Source organism: Drosophila teissieri, chromosome 2L (genome assembly GCF_016746235.2).
Source record: "Drosophila teissieri strain GT53w chromosome 2L, Prin_Dtei_1.1, whole genome shotgun sequence".
NCBI classification, from domain to species: domain Eukaryota; kingdom Metazoa; phylum Arthropoda; class Insecta; order Diptera; family Drosophilidae; genus Drosophila; species Drosophila teissieri.
Window position 1 is genome coordinate 11,909,933 of NC_053029.1, and position 8,865 is coordinate 11,918,797.

General features: G+C 40.8%; 2 protein-coding genes and 1 long non-coding RNA gene across 4 annotated transcripts; 2 read left to right on the forward strand and 1 right to left on the reverse strand.

Moving 5' to 3' along the window:
• The first annotated feature begins 1,324 nt into the window (after window positions 1-1,324).
• LOC122612923 (zinc finger protein 271) lies at window positions 1,325-3,956 on the forward strand. Its single transcript, XM_043786836.1, has 3 exons — window positions 1,325-1,560; window positions 1,912-2,736; window positions 2,802-3,956. Exons 2-3 carry the CDS (start codon window positions 1,917-1,919, stop codon window positions 3,737-3,739), a joined length of 1,758 nt encoding a protein of 585 aa, XP_043642771.1. The 5' UTR covers window positions 1,325-1,560; window positions 1,912-1,916; the 3' UTR covers window positions 3,740-3,956.
• Window positions 3,957-4,070: 114 nt separating this feature from the next.
• On the reverse strand, window positions 4,071-7,522 carry LOC122612932 (calcium uptake protein 1 homolog, mitochondrial). Of its 2 annotated transcripts, none has more exons than XM_043786847.1 (8): window positions 7,124-7,522; window positions 6,864-7,056; window positions 5,927-6,089; window positions 5,780-5,817; window positions 5,596-5,710; window positions 5,380-5,540; window positions 4,513-4,972; window positions 4,071-4,446 (listed from the first exon to the last, which is right to left on the reverse strand). In XM_043786847.1, exons 1-8 carry the CDS (start codon window positions 7,414-7,416, stop codon window positions 4,292-4,294), a joined length of 1,578 nt encoding a protein of 525 aa, XP_043642782.1. In that variant the 5' UTR covers window positions 7,417-7,522; the 3' UTR covers window positions 4,071-4,291. The 2 variants fall into 2 exon arrangements, with proteins under 2 accessions (XP_043642782.1, XP_043642791.1); XM_043786856.1 differs by lacking the exon at window positions 5,927-6,089 and adding an exon at window positions 6,301-6,460 and having other exon boundaries at window positions 4,073-4,446; window positions 7,124-7,519.
• Window positions 7,523-7,784: 262 nt separating this feature from the next.
• Window positions 7,785-8,639, forward strand: LOC122625571. Its single transcript, XR_006326618.1, has 3 exons — window positions 7,785-7,925; window positions 7,982-8,326; window positions 8,380-8,639. It is a non-coding gene; the product is annotated as an uncharacterized LOC122625571 (long non-coding RNA).
• Window positions 8,640-8,865: the final 226 nt, after the last annotated feature.

Sequence of the window (8,865 nt, forward strand, 5' to 3'; positions counted from 1 at the left end):
AATCTTGATTTGCTATGTGATATATCCCTCAATTGAAAATCACGTCGAACAGTTTGAACGGATCCTTAAGTTAGAAATGTAATAAATAATAAGCTTATATACCGCAAAGTAATTTAATGCAACAAAAACGGAAAAATTGACCACTTTCCACCTCTATGCCATTTTTTAACAGTTCATAAAAAACGATCGAGAGATTTTCAGGCAATTATTGAGCACTTAACAGAAGATCGCCCTGAAAATGGAAAATAACCAAATAGCGGCCAATAATTAAAGTCAATTACTAAAATATATGGGCGAAGGTACATACATATATATACATAAATAAAAAGGAAACCAACAACAAAGCTAAAAATATGAAGAAAAGCAACTGCGAATGAAAAAAGTTGAAGGCGCACGGTTTTACTTTAGTGCTGCTGCTCGGACGTCAATAAATTTTTTTTTTTTCGACGTCGACGTAGACGTTGGCGTTGGCGTTACCGTCGCCGTTGTTGTTGGTTTTTACGCTTTGGTCACGCTGCTCCCTTTTCGCTGCTCCACCTACCCCCTCCCACCCCGCTCTCTCCTCGCTTCCGTACTCCCACTCGCCCACTCTCCCGCCCACCTCCCCCTCCATATCACTCTCCAGCTCTCTTTTCGCCTCTCTGCATGGGCGCAAGCAATTCTGTCAAAGGGGGTCCAGTTGACCTCCCTCCATCAAACGAAGAAATATATACACTTTCATACATTTTAAATCTTACACCGACTTTAATCCAACCTATTCAATAAGAAGTCGAAGTATAAATATAAAAAGGAAGTAATATCATATTTTTTGGCGTTTTATTAAAGATTAGATCATACCTGATAAGCTACAAGTATATATAGCTTAAAAGAGATTGGCTTTGTTCCGTACGTGTACGACTTTTTGGTTTACTTGCAACACCTTTATAGAGTATTTATTTTTAGTTACCTTACCCCCTTCTCATGTCCTGCCTACGCCCCTGCTCTTGCGAGCAAAAATCGTGAGATGTTGTTGTTGCTGCTGCGCCTGTTGCTCCGTCTGTAATTGCAATTGTTTTTGTTTTTGCCCTTGTTGTTGTTGTGGGGCATTTTCTTTGTTTTTCGTATTTCACTCTTGCGTGGCCCGAAGAAAAATCAAGTTAACACGCCAAAGGGGAAAGAGGTTTTGATGGGAAAGGCGGGTTAAGGCTCACGTTCGTGCACACAAAAAAAGCCTTAAGCGCTGCCCACATGGTTGTTGTTGCTGCTGCTCTGCTCGCATCGCTGATTCACAAGCCGAGCAGCGCTGCGGCAGCGCAGTCGCCGTCAACGTCGACCGAAGCTCGACTTTTGCGGCGTTTTGTTGTTTTTGCCGAGAGGTTGCTGCTCGGCAAGCCGCAAATCGCGAATCGCGAATCCAGTTTCTTCTTCACTTCTTCGCACGGCAGACGCAGCTCAATCGCCATCGCCGAGCGCACAAATTGCGGATAAAAAACGAAAGAAAGGAGCGAAGCTTCGTGAGGAGCAAGAGAGGGGTGTGCAATCGCAGAATTCATTCGATCGGAATCTCCTGGGTTATCAATGGTTCGTATGCGACGTGTCAGGATTCATATTAACCGATTTATTCAACGAGTATTCAATGTGATCCACTTACGGTTGCTATTTATAGTATGTAGTATAATGTAATCTATTGTTCTTATATGGTTGGACAATCTATAATGTTGCTTTTCGATATTAGAAAGTAATTTTCTTGCAGTTTTCTCGCATTTTTAACTCGAACTACTGATAAGACGCGAGTTATTCGGAGTACTTCAACATATGAATTTAGCTGTGATATAAATCACGCCTAAATATATGCAATGTTTTTTTCATGATAGTGAAAAATCGTACCTTCCTTTCTTAAATTTTTTTTAATGGATTGTTCTAACATTGCAGATTTGATGGAGCTGGCCTTGAATAAACCATCGTCCTGCGTGGACTGTTGCAAGGACTGCACTCTGCTGCCCTGCTGTTCTGACTCCGCCTGCTGCGACGCCAACTGCGACGCCGCCTGCGGATTACTACCCCCCGATCCGGTCAGATATGAGTACCAGGAGCCGGAAGAGAACTTTATATCCATAGATGATGTGAAAATCAAGAGTTTCCTGTGGCAAATCGGTCAGCAACAGAGGGAAAAGGAGTTGGAAATAAAAAGAATCAAGGAACAGGAGAAAAGAGAGAAAAGGGAGAAAAGAGAGAAGGAAAAGCGGGAGGCCGAAAGGCGAAGAGTCGAAGAGGTAATCGAATTGGACGAGGAGGAGGCTCCATCACCCAGGGGTCTGATTATCAGCGCAGCCAGGAGTCTAGCGCATTGGAATTCATCCATTAGGAGGATAACTCCAGATATAGAGCTCATTCCCAGGCAGGTGCACACGGTTGTCGCAGAAATCGAACTAAGTGATAGTGATCACGATGAAGCTAGCGAGGAAGAGGAAGATGTAAATCTTCCATCAAATGCTGTAAGCTGCGTCCTGAATGAGCAGAAACAGGAGGAAATCCAGAACGAAAATCCCCAGGAACTGGTAATCGTCGTGCCCTCCGACCAGGAGGAGGAAGAGAAGGCGGACAATGTCATGAAAAGGAAATCTTCCGGCTCGAGGAGATTACTGAAGAGGCGTCCTGGTGCCAACAGAAGGGGAAGGCATATGTACGAGTGTCCTGACTGCGGAAAGAAAGTGCAATCTAATTACAATCTAAGACGTCATATGATGATTCATACAGGTACTAAACTTCAAATAAGATATTCCACTATGTCCACTGATCTCTGTCAATTTAATTTGCTCCAGGTGAAAGACCGTTCCCGTGTGATCTATGCGAGCGACGTTTTCGGGAATTTAGCGATCTTAAGAAGCATCGCCGGAGGCACTCACATGATCCTCAGTTCATTTGCATGATCTGTCACTTGCGACCACCTTTGGAGCAGGATTCTACAAGGTGTGCGGACTGTGAAAGCAAAAATCTTATGGTGAAACCTCAACCGGAAGAACTGTGCGATAAAACAGCGGAGGAACATTCGGATGAAATGGAAGAGGATGATGACGAACCAGAAGGCGGGGAACTAGAAGAAGAGAAGCAGCCACAAGTAGAGTCACAACCCAGTTTAATGGTTACTTTAATACCCCCAATTCAATCTCCGCCGGAAAAGGTTCCTCCACATACGCAGCCAAGTCGTCCGCCACTTCCTCGCAGCTGCAGCAGTGCCAACTCCTCATCTTCCTTGAGCAACGATGGAAATGTATCTGGAAAGTCCATTAGTCGCACTCGCAGATCTTATCCTTGTCCTTTGTGTCATCGTCCCTTCGGAACTCGTCATAATCTTAAACGTCACTATATGATCCATACTGGAGAGAAGCCATTTAGCTGCTCAAAATGCCGGAAACCCTTCAGGGAGTGCTCCACCCTCAAAAAACACATGGTCACTCATGTCAGGGATCGCTGGTACAAGTGCCTGAGGTGTCCCTCCAAATTCAGGGACTATCTGGAGTACTCAGATCACAAGGCCAGTCATCTGGATCAGCTGAGTAGCCGCAAATCGTCCATTTACGAAAGCGACGATGACGGCGAGAGTTCCGTGGAAGATTGTCTAGAATGCTGCGAGTGCCAGCAACGATTCACGGAGTTGGATGCTTATACGGCCCATCTTAAAAAGCACGACTTGGAATTGTACGGAATGAGTATTGATGATGTGGTGGACGAGGAGCAGGAGGACGTAGATGTGGCATAGAACATGTTTCTAAGCGATAATCAATATAAACTGAGCGGGAATTGTAAATTCTCTGCCTGTCTTTTTAATGCATGAAATGGATTGAAAATCCCTTATTTCATATTAATCATTAAAGCATTCCCAATTAATATATTTATATTCATATCTTTTAAAGTATTTTATATCATTCATATTCTTTTAAAGAATAATATATTTCTGAATTGTAAAATGTTACGACGCGCCATAAGTTAACTCCTTAATGATTTAAAAGCTTTGAGAATTGAATGATGAGCTACAAAAGAGAACTTATAAGTTGTACTTATCTATAATTATTATGATATATATTTTTATTAAAAAATAAACAAGTTAAGTGCACAAGAGTCGGTGAAATATACAAAAGCAAGTAATCATTTCATAAAACCTGCCTGGGAGTCGAACAATTACAAAGATTGAGCTAAAATCGATTTAAGTAAACGTTAACTACAAAAATAAATAGTAAAAAGAAGTTAAGCGTAGGCAAAAATGACTAAGATTGGGACGCTTGAAGCGGGAGAATCCACGGTGTGGCGATCTTTAGATGTCCAGCAGCACAGGCTTGGTTTCCTTGGCACACTTGAACACCGATCGCATCATCTTTAGGAATCCTGTGTCTTTGGGTTTCTCCAAACCACGCTGCACGCGATTCTTCATCACCGAAATAAACTCCTTGTTGCTGAGTTGGTTGTCATCTAAAACAAGTTTGACAAATTCATTTGTATTATATCTATAGATTCACAATTAAATATCAAACTTACTATTCTCATCAAAGATGGTAAAGACTACATCCACCACATGATCGGAGAGATTGACCATGGCCACCGTTTTGGCCACATGCTGCAATGTTTGTTGATCAATTGAGGCACCAGCAATATGGTAGAAAGTCAAGGCAGTATCCACGTCGTTGATGTTGTTGAGGAAATGGAAGAAATCCAGATAGTCCTGTTTGGAGATACCTTTGCCATGGTCCCTAAATCTCCTCTTAACCCTCTTTAACTTCTTTTGCTTCTTTTTTAACGGATATCCAGCATAGGCCAGTAGGAGTTCTGCAAAATCCGCTTCTGTTATGTTCCCCTCATCATTGGGTTCTTTTCTTTCAAATTCGAGAGACAAGATCTCCTTTTGGAGTTGCTCCTGGAAATCCAGGAACTTCTCAATCGTCAGCTTTTCATCCATATTGGGGCCAAAGAAATATGTGATTAAGGCCGAGTTCACACCCTACGAAAACGATTTAAAGTAAAGCAATTAAAATTCCAAAAGAAAGCTATTTTGACATAAAGAGGATAAATTTGTGTGCATGGGAGCAGGTGCATCGTGGAATTGACTACGAAAAATGTGATTTAGTTGAACTTGAGTGCGGTTGTGTTTGAGTGTTTCAAAATTAGTTTGAAAAAGCAAAAAAAGTCAATAAGCATTTTCACACAAAGTACCTTCAAGGACTGTAAGTACATACGTCAAAAACAGAGGGAAGTTAAGATTTGATATGTACACAGTTTAGACACGCGTTCAATATATAGGTTTAAAGCGAAAAGACAGAGAATATACAAATATACAAATGGAATCGTATTTAGTACGGCTCGAGGTACTCTTTTTGATTAAGATCTAGGGCAACTGAGTTTTATTACCTTAAAGGTGTTTCCAGTATTGGCGTGATCGCGGTGTCGCGTTCCCATGCTGGTTTGCTGCCTCACCAAGGTGGCTACCATTTCGAATTCCTCGCAGTCCACGTCACCATCCCCATTCAAGTCAAACATGCGGAAGGCAATCTCAAAGTGGCGGCGGGAAACTTGAAAGAAATCGTGGTTATTGGAATGAATTCATTGGGAATACTTATCACTTACTTGAGAGAACTGTGAGCAGGAAGATGTAGTCTGAGAATGTGATCAGTCCGTAAGAGCCCAGTTTGTAGAAAATGCTGTTCTTTTCCAGGTGCAAATTAAGCTGCTCGCCAACAGACTAATAGTATAAGGTTTATATTATTTACTAACATAGCTGAGAGCATATACAAATGCATTTGAGACTAACCTTAGGATCATATCGACGATATTGGTCCAGACCCAATCCTGAAAGAAATAGCTGTTATTGCAGGAATTCTCGTAACATACTGTAAGCTAGTAAGTTCTACAACTAGTGGCTTTCTAAAGATTTTCCCCTTGTTTTTCTTGCACATACCATCTGGTTGCTTCATGCCGGGCGTCATGCTTGTTAAAAAGTCGGTCGGAGTCATGTAGACTTCATGACGATCATCCGCCACGGGCACCTGTATGGTGGCAAAGTAGCGAAACACTTTGTCCGGCGTGGAGAACTGCCGGATACGGTTCTCATACTCAATTATCTAAGGCAAACAACGTGAGTTTAGCTTACGAAAAGGCTGGGATTATGAATTGCACTTAATGAACGTTTCAAATTATGTAAAGTAGGTTATGGGTTATGCTAACTCAAAGTTACAAAAACAACTCGCAATATAAAAGAAAATTTCCTTACTCAAATTAATCCAAAAACTAAATATATAATTGTATATATGGTCATCTCAATGAGTGATTTACCATCTGGCTGCTTGATTCCCGGATAAATGGAGCGAAGGAAATCCTCGGGAGTCATGCACACAATCGTTTGGGTGGCATCCTGCAGTCTTACGGTGGCAAAATAACGAAAAATCTTGTCGGGGGTGGAGAACTGCCTGATTCGGTTCTCATACTCAATGATCTTCGCGGTGTGTGTTTAATGTGTTTGATGGGGGTCAAAAACAAGACGTTACAAACATAAAAGAAACATAAATAATCAAAGATTTTGGTTTAACATAATATACGAAATTTTAAAATATATTCAAAGAAAAGTTACGTTTTATCCGGTCTTCACGACTACGAGCTAGAAAAAACTCTCCTTTTGCAAATAGTAGTTGTCATGTGGAAATAAGTTATCAAATAACGTGTCAATTTTTCCAGAATAACAAATATTGAAATACAAACTTTTTAAAGGAAGTAATAAGCTTGAGCGGATTTGGCAGCAATTATTAGACTGTGAAAACCGGAATTTGACCAAAATATAAATGATCTTTTTACAGAGTTATAGAAGCCGAAAACTGAAGCGTCGTCAAGCAGATTTATACCTTCCTCTCGCGGAAACCAACTTTCTCGCGGATCTTCTTGCCCTCGTGCAGGTGCAGATCCGATCCGGCCTCCTCATCCTCGCTATCTTCCGATTCGGAATCGGATGTCTTCTCCTCGCCATTAACACCAGCCGCTGATGACGGACGTTGTCCAGCATCCGCGTCCACTTTTGGCAACAACAGGCGCTTCACTCTAAAAATAGATTCCAAATTAATAATTTGGACTTGCCTGTAAATGTTTTTTTGGTTAGTTTACTCACTTGCCCCAGTCCAATACCGAAATGAGGAACAAACTAAGGATGAACAGGTGGAAGTACTTCGTCACATTGGGCACCTTCTCCTCCTGATGGCCAAAGCGTTTGTGACCCCTAACTTGCATCAGACTTAAATTGGCACTCGATTTGGTCAGATCCTGGGCAATACGATTGCTATTTTGGTTGCACAAAGTCGAGGCGAAGGCGATTTGTGCTGGCTTTTGGAGAATATTGAAGGTCCTTGGTCTCGTTAAGGCAGCCAAGGCCTGGCGCGTCACCAGGAATCGCAGCACAGACATTTTCGATATCGTATTTAACTTTGTTTTTCTATATTATCAAATCAACTTCGATATTTATGCGCATTTTTTGGCAAATACGTTAGTGTTACAGTATTCCTAACTCTGGATAATACCAACTTGCGGTCTTGTGTTTACTTTTAATGTCTGGTGTTTCAAACAATTTTACACATGCGACACTCCAACCAAACAAAAATAGTAATAAATGTAACCTAAACAAATGCTAAACTGATTTTATGAAATACAAATATGTAGCGAATTATGTTAGATCTGCTTGGTTAAAGAGTAATAGTTGTTCAATGCGAACAACCAGGAAATACCGAATTGATGGTATTTTTGCGTTGCATAGCGTTGAGCTTTTGTTCATATGTCTAATCAGCTGTCAAGAGCCAAAGTTTGTTTTCTTATTTGTTTACAAATTTGTATTTGTATAAATGTGATAAGCGCCATAGTTTCCTAAACCACTCATGGTTGTGCATACACGATACTAATAAGATGGAAACTATGGAACAGTAAGTAAATCACAAGGTCATCAAGAATTCGTACTATTTAAATGCATTATTTAAAGGAAATCGAAGATTTATCAGTATAAAAAAAGTTCCCAGTTGGATTTTGCAAAAATAAATCAGCAAAACAACAGAGAATGATTTTAGTGGAAATACACAAAAATGCCTTGTAAAACCAAACGATTCACAGAAAAAGAATCCACGGAACCAAACCCCCGAGCTAGAAGATCATTTAGGAACAGTGGATCCTCACAAAGATGACATTCATATTCAGGTGAAGAACGAGCCGACTGAAGATGATTTCCAAGAAGCAGATGCCCAGGCTTCAGATAGTGAATCTAATGGCTTCGAATTGCAAGTAAAAAACGAACTAATTGAGGAGGATTTTGAGAAAAATTATAGTTATGGTATGGATAATAGCATGAATAAGAACCCACACAGATGTCCCCGCTGTTCGCAGGAGTTTCAGTGCCCCGAATCTTCAAGTGCCCCGAATGCCCAAAGGATTTTGTCCATGCATCGTACCTGAAAGTCCACATGCAAATTCACTCCAAGGATAAGCCGCACAAGTGTAGCCCACGTTCGTAGTCACCCGGATGGAGAGCCCCACAATTGCAAGAATTGCAAAAGGACTTATAATTGGAAGTCCAGTCTCAAAAATCACCTGCGATCGCACATACGGTGCCGCTTAAACTCATATTTATCGGAAGTGGAACCTAGTCTGTGTAAAGCTTATTGTCCCTGGGTTGAATAGTATTGGAATGATAAAACAATATTTAATTTGTAGTAAAATGTAGTAGTTAAAGTTGTAGTTAAATGTCTTATTAACAGAGTTACCAAAGCACTGTATTTAAATTTGTGATAGTTATTTTGTTTTCAAACTCTAAAGTTTTGCATCGTTGCAATATCCTAAATTTTCTGTTGAAAGGGGCTAAAATATAATTTG